The 14,668-nt window shown below is 47.5% G+C and overlaps 1 protein-coding gene across 1 annotated transcript in view; it reads right to left on the bottom strand.

Annotated features, from left to right (window-relative positions):
- Positions 1-1,095: 1,095 nt before the first annotated feature.
- SNX30 (sorting nexin family member 30) overlaps positions 1,096-14,668 on the bottom strand; it is a 108,656-nt gene continuing 95,083 nt past the window's right edge. Inside the window, exons 8-9 of the mRNA XM_040239402.1 lie at positions 10,851-11,003; positions 1,096-7,236 (exon numbers count right to left, since the gene is read on the bottom strand). Coding sequence (XP_040095336.1) covers positions 7,177-7,236; positions 10,851-11,003 — 213 coding nt within the window. The 3' untranslated portion in view covers positions 1,096-7,176. The remainder of the gene's footprint in view (positions 7,237-10,850; positions 11,004-14,668) is intronic.

Genomic DNA, 14,668 nt, shown 5'->3' with positions numbered 1-14,668 from the left:
GATCACCAAGTTGTCTTCACCTCACCACTGAAATCCATCTCCCTTTCTATCACTTCTAGTTTATCATCCACTCCCTTCTATTTCCCCGGACCTTCCGTCTGACTACAATCCTCCAGCATACTATTTTCATAATCTTCTTAAAAGGAAAACAGTTTTAAAAAATGATATATCCCCCCTTTAAAATTTTCAACTGGCAAAACATAAATTTTCAGTAAAGCACACAGGAAGGATTCTTACGGGAACATCTCGGATATTTAAGTTGGCTGGATTTGAACAAGTAGTAGGATAAGTCTTCCCATAAGGGTTATGACGTAAGGAGGGCCCAGCAGACACTTAGGTGCTTTGTAGACATTATTGCTAGTTTCTATCGGCGACCCTTCAGGAAAGGCATATCTTCATTTCAAAGATAGTAATGCTGAATTTCAGAGAGATGGCACTTGCCCAAAGCTACAGCACTAGTAAGTGGAAAAGCTAAGACTTGATCTCAAATCTCTTACCCCACACCTTCCTGCCTCATTTTGTGTGACTGAAGTCTTATATTAATGATGTCTACTATCAAAAAGCCAAGTTTAGCACCAGCAGAAGTCTAGTTCCAGTGCACGGCCATCATGAGGTAAGCTTAACTGAGCACTGTGGTCTCTGATTTACAACACACTCAGATGTGCTAAAGAACCACAGATATTTCTCCTTTCTTTACAGATTTTTAAAAAAATAGCAATAAAAAAAATAGGCAATGACTGGCTCTGACTCAGAATATGACACTGTGCTTTGCTACGGGATAAAGTGGGAAGAAATCCTTCATGTAGTTACCTAGGCCGCTGCCAGCCTTCCTGCCAATCACAGTTACAGATGGACAGTAGGTGGTTTCTTCATCTTCTCAGATCAGTACCATCTTGTAAGATGTAGGAAAGGGTAAATTGAGGATAAGAAATGAAGAATACAACAGTTGGTATTTTTTTCCTGTTGCTTTGCATATCCTGATTCTTGCCTATAAACAGATACCTCCTTAGAGAAAACGAGAAAATAGGATTAAGAGTCATGCATATTCTGTACTATAAAGCTGTACAAACGGAACATGACTCAAGGTAAAGAAAGCATCTTTTATAGGTTTATTGGTCCATTACTTTAAGTTAATTGAGGTAAAGAAACCTTTTTAAAATTTACAAGCTAATAGTTTTTATCAAGCAATACAAATTCATTTGTTTTACCTTGAAATGTAATACTAATCCCATAGTAAACAATGGACAGAATTTTTTTTTACACAGATATGAAAAAAAAGTGGACAAAAATCTCATGCCAGCATCAAAAATGCAACAAGAATTTTTTTTTTTTAATAATCTCTGGGTTCCGTAATTTAAAAAAGAAAAGTGACATTCTTTTTAAAGTTTGGTAGCTTCATGAAACAAGGACTTTGATCTGTAAATCACTTTCTCATCTACAACACACATTCTCAAGCACATTTCTTTTTTTTTTTCACAGCTTTTGATTTGGCTTAATGCCAGCAAGGACAGAGGAGAACACATTTACACAGAGGACTTCATCAATACCTCAAGGATTTTCTTTTAAAATTCTAAATGTAAAGAATGATTTCTCAAATAATAAACAGTCGATAATTTGGACATGACCTAAGCAAAAAGGTTTGGTTTTTTTCTCCCCCTGCCCCCAAGAGTTAAAAGTTAGAAAGTTTGCTGGCAGTTTATTTCATGGGAATATATCAGATGTAGCTCATGTCTGAACACATTCCCGACACACGGACATCAGGGAACAGGCACACAGGGACGGAGGACAGGGCGCTACAAGACGGGACCAAACCGCGGGGGTGCCCAGGGCAATGGCGCTGACTGCTCGGAGATGCTGGTTTGTTACTCGACAAGGGCCCAGCTGACTCAGGCCTCACTCTGTCCCACTGGGTCACGTTTTTGCTTGCAGTGTACTGTCTCCTCCTCACTTCCCCACTGGGGGAAAAGCGATTCCCCTCCCCTCCTTCCAGCAGCACCTGTGACTGGAGGGATGGTCTGAGAGTGTGAGCCAGCCTGTCACACAGCCGTGTTGGCAGGGGCTGCCTGCTCACACCCGGCCTCCAGGGAGCCCAGAATCACCTGGTGAGAGGGCTGCGCTGCCTGGAGAGGTGCGCTGTGCAATACCCAATCACTGGCTTTTATTAATAGTGAAAACTCTGTGACAAAGGACCAAATTCTGTGAGTCAACACCGTGTGTTCGTTGTTTTTTGGCATTTCAACCTGTGGAGAATTTCTATGTAAAATATGCTGCCTCTAGGCCCCCACAGTATCTTTTAAAAAGCTCTTCTACAGAAGCGGGGTAAACCTTTAATATGTCATCATCTATAGAGTTCTTTGTATCTGTGATTTGTCGATGCTGATACCATAATCTCCTCTACAATAAAATATGTGCCAAAAGGCACGAAATGCGTCTTTCACACTTGAAAACAACAACGAAGAAAAAGGTTTTGTGGTCCCTGTATTTCCTGACATTATCAAAAAATATCATTTGGCAATAGCAGTACTTAGCTTTCTCTTCCCAAAAGGCAGCCCTAATTATGAACCTCACTTTCTGGCTTGTTTCTTTAAGAGGAATGAAGACTGGCTAGGTTAGGCCTCAAGTGTTTAAACTGAACAACTGATTACATCTCTAAAAACTCTTTCCTAACCAGAATCTAAACAACAGTAGTCGAAGAATAAGGCATATTAGTAGGTGTTGACAAATTCTCAAAAAGTACTGTTAGGCTTTTAACAGTCTGTGGCATGTCCAAAAGTCTGGATTTGTTGATTTTTCAAGTGCTAAATACACAATGTTTACGAATGAAACAAATATCTTACTGGTTTGTTAGAGTTATTTTTTCCAAGTACTTATTTACAGGCTATCTATGGTAGTAAAAACTACCTGGATAACATTTTTTTTTTGGCCACACAGAAAGGGTTAGACAGTCATACCCAGAGAACATTTCAAACTCATATGACTGAGAGAACAGTCACACCCCCTTTAACACCCCTCCCCCAAAGCTTTTCTAACACACACAACCCTGCGCCTGCTCTGATCTGTGCAACATGGGGAGACCAGGTACCCTCAACCTAAAAAGCTGGCCACCTACTGGGTGGGCTGGTGAAAAAATCAGGTTTCTTAAATTCACTGAATTCAAAACTGCAAGGAGGTGAACAACTCCAACACACCCAGCTCCATCTGTAGGTCTGGCCCAGAGGGTGGCAGGCAAATTTGAGGGAAACGTTGTCAGAAGAGAGACCACAGTGAGTGAGTGGGTGCGCGGGCATGCTCCAGCTGGTGGCCCCTTGGGGACTCTGGGAAGGGAGAAGGCAGAACCCAAACCCCAACATAATTTCGTGTTACTCCAGCCTGATGATGAGACCATCAGGCCATGAGTGAGAAGGCAGGGATCAGCACTGGCGTGCCCTACCCTGACCACACACAGACCTACACTGGCCTTATCTGTTTGGGTCTCGGGATGGCTTGAAAATAGGCTCCACCCTGGCTGCTCTAAAGGGCTGTTTCTGCTCAGAAGATGGGCTAGTCTAGACTTTGCTCTCCCTATACTCTCATCTGCTCAGGACACAGGGCAGAGAAGGACTCTCATGAGACTCAGTGAATAGTGTTGAAACAGAATCAAGTGCCTGCAACTCGAATGCTGTCAATGGCAGGGCCAAGTCATACAAACTCCGAGTGCTTCTTGGGCTGATACTGTCCCAAAAGCAAGTCCACGTGCAGACAGCCACATGGCAGGTTCCCTTCTCTAGACTGAACTGCCTGGCGTCCCAACAAAAATGGCAGCCTCGCAAGCAATGAGGGCCACGTGTGCCTTTTAATTTCCCCCATTGTGGATGGCGACTGAGAAAACACATTCAAGTCAACAACACGTAAGACACCCTCTGGGTGTGGCTGAAATTTGGCATGAAGACATACTTAGGTTACATTCACCACCATCCCTAGAGGTGTGCTGGGTTTTGTTATTTCAGCTAAAGAAAGGTGTGTGGTGGGTTCAATGAGCAGCACAGTGAAATACAAGCCAGTCACGTCCACAATCACACTTATCTGAGGAATCATTGTTAAGTCTTAATAAAGGATAAAACCCAACCCCGAACCTGGCCTGAGCAGGAGCAGGTTCTTTGCTTTGAGCACAGTAGCTGACAGCCTTCTTGGCAATCCAGCACGGGGTAAGGACGAGCAGTGTCCCTAAAATGCTATAAATCACCACTGCTCTCTTCAACCTCATCTGCATCTCTAAAATCGCTCAGTTTCTACAAGCTCTTTCTTCTGCCCTAGCCTGGACTTCTAACCCAGGTGAATGGAACCTTCCACTTCCCCAGCCCAGGGACAGTCAACAGGGATGACTTTCCACTCCACAGCCATGTACTCAAGTTTCAACCTGTCCACATGTGTCTAAGGTTAAGACACAGCCTGAAGCAAACCTCTCCCAGAAAATAAACACAAGAGAGGAGTTGGTGATTCACGACTTTGTGGAGCCATGAAGGATGGGGTGATGAACCAGGAGGCAGTCTTTGGCATAGAGGTCTCTGGGTTATGGTTCCCATGCGGAATCACCTTTGTGATGATGGAGATAAAGAGGTGAATGCTTGAGGCTGCAGACCTTCTGTGGTGGGGCCCTTGGGGATGTGAAGGGCTGGAGAGCCTCCACCACTGCCTATTATCCCTTGCCTTCTGGGCCAGCCTCCTCACCTCATCAGATGCCAGCCAGAAATAAGGGACAAAGGTTCATTTTCTGGAACAACCACTCCTTCAAGGAAGGCTGCAAGGTACCCTGGTCCTCCAAGCTCTGCTAACAGTGGCACGCTGGAGGTTGGTTTGCCTCATTCCAGCTCTCCCTGGAGGCTTAAAAGTACAGGCACTTCACTGAGGGACCACACAAACAGAGAAAGACAGAAGCCCAAGATGCCTGCAATGCTTCAGAACCAGTCTTCTGCCTCCAATCATGTAAGAGGATGACTGTGTACCCCACTTATCTCCATACGTCCCAGCAAGGAACCTGATGGGTTTCTTCTGAAGGGCTGCCTTCTTGCCCAACTGACCTCCCACGGGAACGTCCCTGGGCTCTGGCCAGTAGCAGCAGACTAGACTCTAGTCTTTCTGTAACTCCTTCCGTGGTTCTTCCCAAGCATTAGTCACGCCAGACATTTTTAAAGCATACGTTCCACCAGGCAAGACTTCGCACGTTTGTTCACTTCTGGGACAGTCTAGTGTCTTCTGCCAAATATCCACAGAAGGCCATCAACCCGCTATCAGATACACGCCCCGATTCTACCAGCAAGCTGTCACGCTGGACCCGCACCACCACAGCCACACCAACAGGATGGTTTAGAGGTAGAGTGAAACACTGACTCACCACTCGGGGTCAGTGAACTCTTCTTACCCTTTTTCTCCACTGAATCATCTCTAACTGTACCAAACGGAAGATTCACATCAGAGGATTTTAAAATGGCATGAATGGGGTCTAACAGTACACGAAAGTACCAACTGACACACAAATTATCCCTTAAACCATGACTTTTTCAAACATGATGAAAACAAAACCAAACTCTTCAGGGCTGTCTGATGGCTGCCCCACCAGCATCACAGCCATGGCTACCCCAAGATCAATTCTGCAGCTAGAAACAGGATGTAGTGACCTCAGGAGGTTGCATGCTGACCAGTATTTGCAGGTTCACTTGCAAACACAGCAGGGTCTCAGCACAGCTGTTTCATTAAAAATAATAATAATACTACCGCTTATTTGAGGCTCAGATTTGTAATTTTATAGAGATGAGCCACAGACAAAAGAACACAAACATCACACAGGTAGTTTCACTTCAAGAGGGGAAAGATAATAAGCTGGAGGAAGAGATCCTTTTTGTCTATTTTGTGTTGACACACTTGAAAAGGAAACCTGTTAAGAGTCTGAAATGAAGGCTTCAAATGGAGCCAGGAGGAGATGTGAGCTTAACTAGAAGCAAAGAGTTTGCTGTCACACATGTCATCTTCGAGGCCCATCTGGATGCAGGCTCTTCTTTCTGACTAGGAAACAGCAAAGTTAAAGCACTTCATGAGGAGCATTCATTCACACTAGAGTTTACAAACCTTCACTGTATCCTAAGAGCACGCCAGCCTCTCCCCCAAAGCTTGCCCAAACGTTCAGTGGACAGAGGAGGAAACATTAAACTAGCAATTTTTGGTGAGGTAAAGGCAAATTGCACAAAGTGGACGCGGGAGGTGGGGCTTGGTATACGACTGCTGACCTCAGCAACTCTCAACAACTCAGAGTTATTCCGACTTCAAGACAACAGATGACCCCTCTCAGGCCTGTCTCTCTACCCTGATGACATTTAACAAGCAAAAGAACGGTGAAGAACGTCACAGAGAAAAATGCACCCTTTTTTTTCATTTTACATAAAACAGTTCCCAATCTACTACATTTTAGTGTCTGAAAATGAGTTTGGGGAACACTGCTCCCTCCACTTCCCAAGGCATCGGCATAAGGACAAGGACGCTGGCTGGCTGGCTCTAGCATGGATGCACCAAGACACCGATTTAAGCGGTCCCACATGAACTGGAAACCCTAACGCAGGTGTCACTCGTGACGGGCAGGCAGCAGGCCACACTCAGAGCCACACAGACCACTGTACATTAAGGGCTTTTCCTGGAGGCGCCGACACCACCTTCCAGGCCGAGACGAGTCAAGGCCCGTGGAGGCCGATGTCAGAGCGGCCAGGCGTCCACAGAAAGCAAGCGCCGCCTCCTGCTTATGCCTTCCCCAGGGCCTTGCGGAGCAGGACCCGGCTCTCCTCCTCAGCAGGCAACTCTGCTGGCCCCAGAGAGGGGACTGTAATGAGATGTCAGAATGTCAGCTGAGGGCTGACGTGCCCCTCAGTTTCAAATCTTCGTAGTGTCCCACCGAGCAGGTTCCTTCACACCATGGAGGCACGCTTCTTCCTCTGAGAGATGACGACAGCCCTTTACGGACTCCACCAAGGAATAAATACTCATGGAAAACAACTGTTGACAGAGGTGGGGGCGGGGGAGGGAAAGGAGTACACCGAGGAGAGATGCTGCTGCGGCTGTTTTCTCGGTGCCGCGTGTCCGGCACCGCAGGGACGTTCCGGGGTGGCTGCCAGGCCCTGCGTAGGTAGGAGAGTCTCAGTCCCGAGGAGGAGCTTACTTGGCCTCTTGCTTCTCCTGCAGTAGTGGGATGATCGACTCCCACGCCATGAGGCACTGGAATGACAACACACGCACAGTGCGTCAGCGTGGAGATGCAGATTTCAGGGTCAGCTGTGAGCTACCCTCCCACAGCCAATCCTGCTGGGTCACCTTTGTCTAATGGCGCCCTACATGGGTTATTCAGAGCTAGTAGAAAGAAGGGAGGCAACAGGTGTTTGATTTGACTACATCCCTTTCCCCCATCTCTATGAAAGACAGCAATGTCTCTACGAAGCCTAAGTGAAGTATCTGTAAAGCTCATCCCAGTGAGTGGGAAAGGTATTCACTGAAAGAAATCCCCTCCCTTTCAAAAGCAGAAGAGAGAGGCAGGCTGCAAACCCTTGGTGAGGCCCCAGGTTCCTATCTGCGGTGGAGACACTGCTCCATGTGTGGGTGGGAGGTAGAAACCATCTTGGAATGGGCCAGACGTGTGACTTGGGGCGCTCTCGTTCAGCCACCTCGGATCTGAGGTGGAGAACTACACAAGGCCTTCCTGAGAGGCAGCACCGGGGTGAAGCAGGACTTCAGAGCTGAGTCACTGGGGAGGAGGAGACACACATCTCCAAGGAGACACACATCCCCAAGTCAAGCCGGGGGAAGGGAGTGGTGAATGGCTCACCGCTTCCTTCCTTGGTGACTCTGAAGTTGGAGAAGAAGCTGGACTCAGACCCTACCCTACAGAAGGAAGCCTGGGGAGCCTCAAGGAACTTGCTGTCAGAGAGAGACCCAGAGCGGGGTCCGTGGCATCCTGGGTCCCGCTCTCTACCTCTGCCATCATCTCTCATCTGGAAGGTTCTGTGTCAGTGATGGGGACCAAGGCCATACCAGCTTGCCTGCTTGCTTTCTTCCCTTTTTAGCATTTTAAAGATATATTTTATTATACAACTATTACATGGAAACATTTTCACTGTGAAAAAAATTCAAACAATACAAATGAACCAACTAAATATGAGCCTTCTTTACCAAGTGAAATACTGGCCAAATGCTCAAGCTTTTTCCCACCCCAGGACCCTTACATATGTTGCTTCCTTTGCCTGGAATACTTGTTCTTTGTCTCTGTGACTCAGGTTAAAAGTTGTGTCCTCAGACTGGCCTTTCCTGCCCACTCTGCTTGCTCCTTCCATCCTGATCTGAATGACGCCTCCCTCAACTTTTCTCCCAGCTTTCTGTTCTTTTCCTGGAGGGCCTGCATCTCTCTGAAGAGGTGGGATTCTTGGATTAACGTGTCTCCTCCACTAGACAGGGGCTTTCCTGATAGCTCAATTGGTAAAGAATCTGCCTACAATGCAGGAGACCCCAGTTCAATTCCTGGGTTGGGAAAATCTGCTGGAGAAGGGATAGGCTACACACTTGAGTATTCTTGGGCTTCCCTTGTGGCTCAGCTGGTAAAGAATCCACTTGCAATGTGGGAGACCTGGGTTTGATTCCTGGGTTGGGAAGATCCTCTGGAGAAGGGAAAGGCTACCCACTCCAGTACTCTTGCCTAGAGAAGTCCATGGACTGTACGGTCCATAGGGTTGCAAAGAGTAGAACGTGACTTTTGCTTTCACTCACCACTAGACAAGGGGTCCTTATTGGAAGGATTGATGGCTAAAGCTGAAACTCCAACACTCTGGCCACCTCATGTGAAGAGTTGACTCATTGGAATATACTCTGATGCTGGGAGGGATTGTGGGCAGGAGGAGAAGGGGACGACAGAGGATGAGATGGCTGGATGGCATCACCGACTCGATGGACGTGAGTTTGAGTGAACTCTGGGAGTTGGTGATGGACAGGGAGGCCTGGCGTGCTGCGGTTCATGGGGTCACAAAGAGTCAGACGCGACTGAGCAACTGAACTGAACTGAATGGCAGGAGTCCGGCTGCTCTGTGTATCGATGTGTACAAGGAACCAGGTACACAGATAGTACACAGAAAGCATCTGCCAAGACGAGGCCCCAGGGCAGGGGCCCTGTTTGCGGTATAGTGGGAGGACACAGATAAAGGCCCTGGGTTTGAGATCTGAGCCCTGGGAACACTGGAATTAATCACCAAGAAGAGGAGGGGACATCAGCTGAGCTGGCCCTGGTGCAGTGGGAAGGTGGGGGACAGTGAGGGTGGGAGGGAGGGAGGGATGGAAGCCCCATTCACTGTGCATCAACCACACGCCAGGCACATTCCAGATGCTCCGGCATCATTTCAGTGTTTCTTCACCATCATTCAGTGGAGAAGGATCACTCCCATTTTACAGATGAAGAAACAAAGGCAGAGAGAGGCACCCTGCCTAATGGCCCAGTCAGCAGAGGAATGAAGCCTTGACTTCACCTGGAATGATCTTTCCACCTGTGGGCAGGCAGGACTGTCCCCCTCACTGATAATGCATGGGAATCCTCAGGGCTGTGGACCCAGTGGAGCCAACTCTGACCCTAGTTCAGTCATACACAAGTTGTGTGACCTTGGGCAGAGTTTTAAAACCTTGCTGAGCTTCCACGTCTTCAGCTTTAAATTGAGGGCCTCTAAAACCCACGTCACAGTGTTATGGTCAAGGTTAAGTTTAAATTTAGCAAGCCGACATATGCAAAGCATCCAGCCCAACGTCAACTCAGACACACAGTGAGCGTCCGGAAGAAAGGTAACGAGGACAGGAGGACGGCCCCTCCCCCTCTCCGAAGCAGTCTATCCTCGACCTGGCAGGCAAGGGCCATTCCGTGACTCTTTCTCTTAACCCTCCTCCAAACTAAGGCGCAGACACGCTGCCTCTGAGCAGCAGCCAGAGCTTCAATGTTTTTGAAGGAGATGGATTCTTCCAGTTTGGGCCGAGGACATGTTTCTAGAATTGTGGTGGGAGTAGCTGAGTTAACGGTTGTCCAGCTTGATTTCAAGTCTACAGGTTACTTGTTGAATTATGATTGGGCCAGTCTTCATCTTCATTAAGCTTTTAAGAAATATTAGGATTCATTAGCAACCATGCTCTAGAGTTGGATGTGCTAGGGGCAAACCTTGACTGAGGATATTCAGCTGCAGCTTCATGACAGTTGAGCCTGTGTGCGTGCGTGCATGTGTGTGTGTGTTGGGGGTGCTTAACATGAAGTCCACAGATCAAGGGACTCATGAAAAAAAATTGTTTTTTAGTGTTAACAGTTTTCCTTTGTAATCCTATATCCTTTTGTATTAGGTATTTAAAAACAGTATTTTAAAGTCTATTTTAAAAAACACATAGTGTTCTAATAAGGAGTCTCTTTACCAGATGACCAAAGGGATCCACAGAAGAATAAATGCAAAGAACCCTTGGGTGCAGAACCAGAACAGCCTGACAGGGCCCCAGAGCCTCCATCAACTGGGGGTATCCATGTGCTACAGGCCTGACTGGCAAGCAGCTGCTAGAAGAACTAGAGGGCTTGGAGGGTAAAACCAGTTTCATCAGCAGGGGGTGCAAGTGAAACCCCTGTGGGCACCTGAGGGGCCCCCAGTTCCAAACTCAGCACCACATCTAGCAGAGTAGGGTGAGGACACACGGGGTTCACTAAGACTAAACACGCAAATTAAGGGAAGGAGATGGGCCTGGCAGGATCCTTCCGGACTTCTGGCAGGCCCTGACCAGAGGCTCTGGCTATTAAAGGGAGGACTGTCGTCTCATCACCAGCTCATTACCTTCTCGTAATACTGGATGTTCTTGTCGGCCATTCCCATGAGCAGCTGCCGAAAGTCCTGTCTCTTGTTGTTCTGCCACCTCTCCATGTCGGCTTTCAGATCAGCATTGAAACACTCCATCCGATCCTGACATTTCTCCACATCCGCTGGGACCTGGGAGGGGAATGCGTACATGAGAGCTCTGTATGTATAACAAGGACCTCATGCCCTGGGTTCATGTTTGTGAGAGGCCAGATTACTGCCTTATAATGCCACGAACACATTCCCTCCTCTGGAGGTGAAGGCATAGCCTTGAGTTTCCAAGTGAAAGAAGGAATTCTGAAAAGTGCCATCCCTGACCCAAATTTTCAAACCCATCCAAGCTAAACAGTGACTCATGGGGGAAACACCTGCCTGTTTACAAACAGGAAGAAGAAACGCTGTGATTCAGAGTCATCTGTCTTTGGTTCCTTTTAGGAGTTACCCATTGGTAAGTGAAAGTGTATGTAGGTTTTGTGAGTGTTTGGCACTGCCCTGCTATCCTCCCATGCTCCATACTGAAAGCAGAAAATCAGTGTTTTCACATCACATGAACTGTCCCATTACCTGTGACGTTTCTCATTAACCAGATAATTCACTGCAATAAGAAGACAATTGGCCCACTTTACAAATCAGCTGGAGACTTATCCATGCATTCTCAGATAGCAGATAATCAAAAATAGAGAGTCAAAACTGGGTAGTTCTGGGGAAAATGGAAGGCAAGTTGTTTATGCAGGCCATAAACCATGAAATTCAAAGAAGAAATATACAGCAGGCTAGTTCTAGTTTTCCTTAAGGAAGTTTGGAAGACTTTCTCAAAATAGAACTAGGTTGCCTGAATTTCACAACTTTCACTTTGCTTTGGTGAGTTTCACCCACTCTACACCCAGTATTGTTGGGTGTAGATAGCTGGATAGTATAGTTCCAATATAGTTGGAAAGAAAACACCCAATATTATAAGAAAGTAATGGGAAATGGTAACCCTGGGACCCAAAACATAAAGCTGGCTTCTCTCCTAACTCAAGAGACTCCACTGGACTTTGATGGTGGCCAGGGGGTTCGGGGCAGGGAGGCAACCTGCCCAAAGCTGGGTCACACAGTCACCTACCAAATGCTTTCCCAAAACAAGTGAGGCCTTGTATATTTGGGTGCTGGGGCCTCTGATCCCAAATTTAACCATCAAGGTCAATCTCTACCAACCAGGGACGTTTTATACCCAGACATTATGGGCAAGGAGCCTAGAAACAAGGCCAAGCCTAGGGAAGTTGACTCCTTCAGGGTTTCTAAAGTGCTGAGGGCACTTGGCCATCTGCCAACCAGACCACTTGGCCGTGGCTGAAGTATACAAGAGCAGGGGAAGGGGAGCCACCCAGGCGAGGGAATTCAAGTGCTGCCTGGCATGGAAACTATCCTGGGAGAGACGAGGATGAGTGAGAGAAGAAGATATAGAAAGGTATCCTAGGCAACTGAAAAAAAAAGAAATTTGGGGGATTCCCTGATGGTCCAGTGATTAGGGCACTGATGGTCCGTGCTTTCACTGCTGTGGGCTCAGATTCAATTCCTGATTGGAGAACTAAGATCCTGCAAGTTACTCAGCAAAACAAAATAAAACAAGCAAGGAACTTTTAAGGGCCAGGGTGAGTGTCCTCTAAAGCACTTATAGTCCTGGAGGAAATTTTAAAAAGGACTCGATTTTTATCTTCTGATGCCAGAACTGAAGTCACTTTTGCCTTTCCCTGCTGATTCACCTGTTACTGTTGGCCACCTTGGGGGAAAGTGAAGTAAAAACAATACTGCCTGACTTTGCGTCTGCAAAGTCTGCAGAGCATCCCTGGCAAACATCCTGGGAACCAGCCTCCACCCAGCAAACTAGGCCTGGCCTCCCCGCCCTCCCAGGAGGCACAGTCCATTTCCCTTATTTTTCTTGCGACCACTGCTAATCATAGCATCTGGGGAAAAGTGTCCAGAAACAACATCCTGTTTGCTTAACAAAACTGCTGCAGCAAGGAGGAAAGCCAAGCTCTGAAAGGAAGACTTCCTAGACACAGTGAGAAGAGGCGGGTAGGCTCTCTGATTCCAGGGAGTGCTCGCCTAGGAAAGATTCCTGGGTCTGGTCTGGGGATGGAAACTCTGGATTGTATGGCTGCCCGAGCCTCAGTGTGGGAAATGTTTTTAGCTTATCATTCTCCCAACATATTCCACACGGGGCACAGAGGGGACATGAAAGTGCTTAGGTCTCAGCAGGCAGATCTTGTCTCAAGTCACCCAGAGTCTAGGTGGAAAGAAAACAAACATGGTTGGACATGGAGGGGAGATGGCTCACGTACTTTCACTTCACTCAGAGCCTGTGACTCGCACACTGTGAGGAGGAGCTGGAGACTGAGGACAACGTGGATGCGGGAGAGAGGAGGAATACCACTGAGGCAACACCTAACAGAAGATGGAGGGACTTCCCCAGTGTTGCAGTGGGGAGTTCACCTTGCAACGCAGGACGTGGGTTCAACCCCTGGTCTAGGAACTAAGATCCTACATGCTGAGGAGCAACTAAGCCTGCACCCCACAACTAGAGAGCCCATGTACTGCAAGAAAGCATCCCACATGACCTGGCAGAGATCCCACGTGCTACAACTAAGACCCAGCCAAACGAGTATTAAAAAAAAAGATGGTGGAAGTGGGGACCTGTGACTCCAGGGGATAGACAAGTGAGGAGAGGTGAGACCACCCCTGGAGCCACCTCAGGAATGGCTCACAGGCCACAGACCCCCAAAGACAGAGAGAGAGAGAGAGAACCCCAGCTGGCAGAGAACAGAGAGCAGAACTCATGGAAGGACCCACATGTGCAGGGTTACTCGAGGAGTGGGCAAAAGTTATTAAGAAGCCTGGACACAGAAGCAGGAAACAAGTAAGAGAGAGCAGAGCCACAGAAGCACAAGGATGGAGGAGGTGGGGGGAGTGCGAGTTAAAAAGAAGAGAATAACAGCAATCTTGAGTGACTCTGAAGTAACCAGCTACTGAACTGCCCAACCTTATGGAGAGGAGGGCCACCCAGGCCTGCGTTCCTCTCATCTTTGCTTCTTTCTGGATGATGTCTCAATTTACCCAGGAGCAGCAACCAGCATTCCCTCTTATCTTAGTGTTCTGATTTTTTGACTGAGGTACTCTTAGAGGTATTGTCTGGAGGGGTTAGAGATGGAAATATCCAGTGCTAATGGTTGGGTGCTGCTGTTCACAACCCACCAAGAAGGACAAAGAAAGTCTCCAGATAAGACTTCGCTGTTATTTAGTTGCTAAGTCAGGTACAATTCTTTTATGACTCCGTGGATTGTATTCCGCCAGGCTCCTCTGCTTATGGGGTTATCCTGGCAAGAATACTGGAGAGGGTTGCTATTTCCTTCCCTAGGGAATCGTCCCAACCCAGGGATCAAACCTGCGTCTCCCCTGCCTCCTGCACTGGCAGGCTCTTCACCACTGAGCCACCTGGGAAGCCCCAGACAAGACCTCGTGAGACCAAAATTTCTGAAGAGAGGACAAGGCTGCATTCTCCATGTTGGTTCCCCTAACTCTCATGAGAAGTTCCATTACAGGATATGAGTTACGGAGTGAAGGGGGAAGGGTAACACAGGATGAGATAAAGCATATATCTGTGTTAGAGAGCAAGGCGGGAATGTGAGTTCACTCAGCATTCACTGAGAAATGTATCACTGAGCTCTGTCCATGAAACAGGTATTGCTCAGCCCTACATAGAAATCTCTAAGTGTCCTCCTCAGAGGTAGGCTGGAGACATCATATTATCTGTTCCC

Source organism: Oryx dammah, unplaced genomic scaffold (genome assembly GCF_014754425.2).
Source record: "Oryx dammah isolate SB20612 unplaced genomic scaffold, SCBI_Odam_1.1 HiC_scaffold_1, whole genome shotgun sequence".
Taxonomy (NCBI): Eukaryota; Metazoa; Chordata; class Mammalia; order Artiodactyla; family Bovidae; genus Oryx; species Oryx dammah.
The sequence above is the reverse complement of the archived record's forward strand: the minus strand, read 5'-3'. Positions and strand labels throughout refer to the sequence as shown.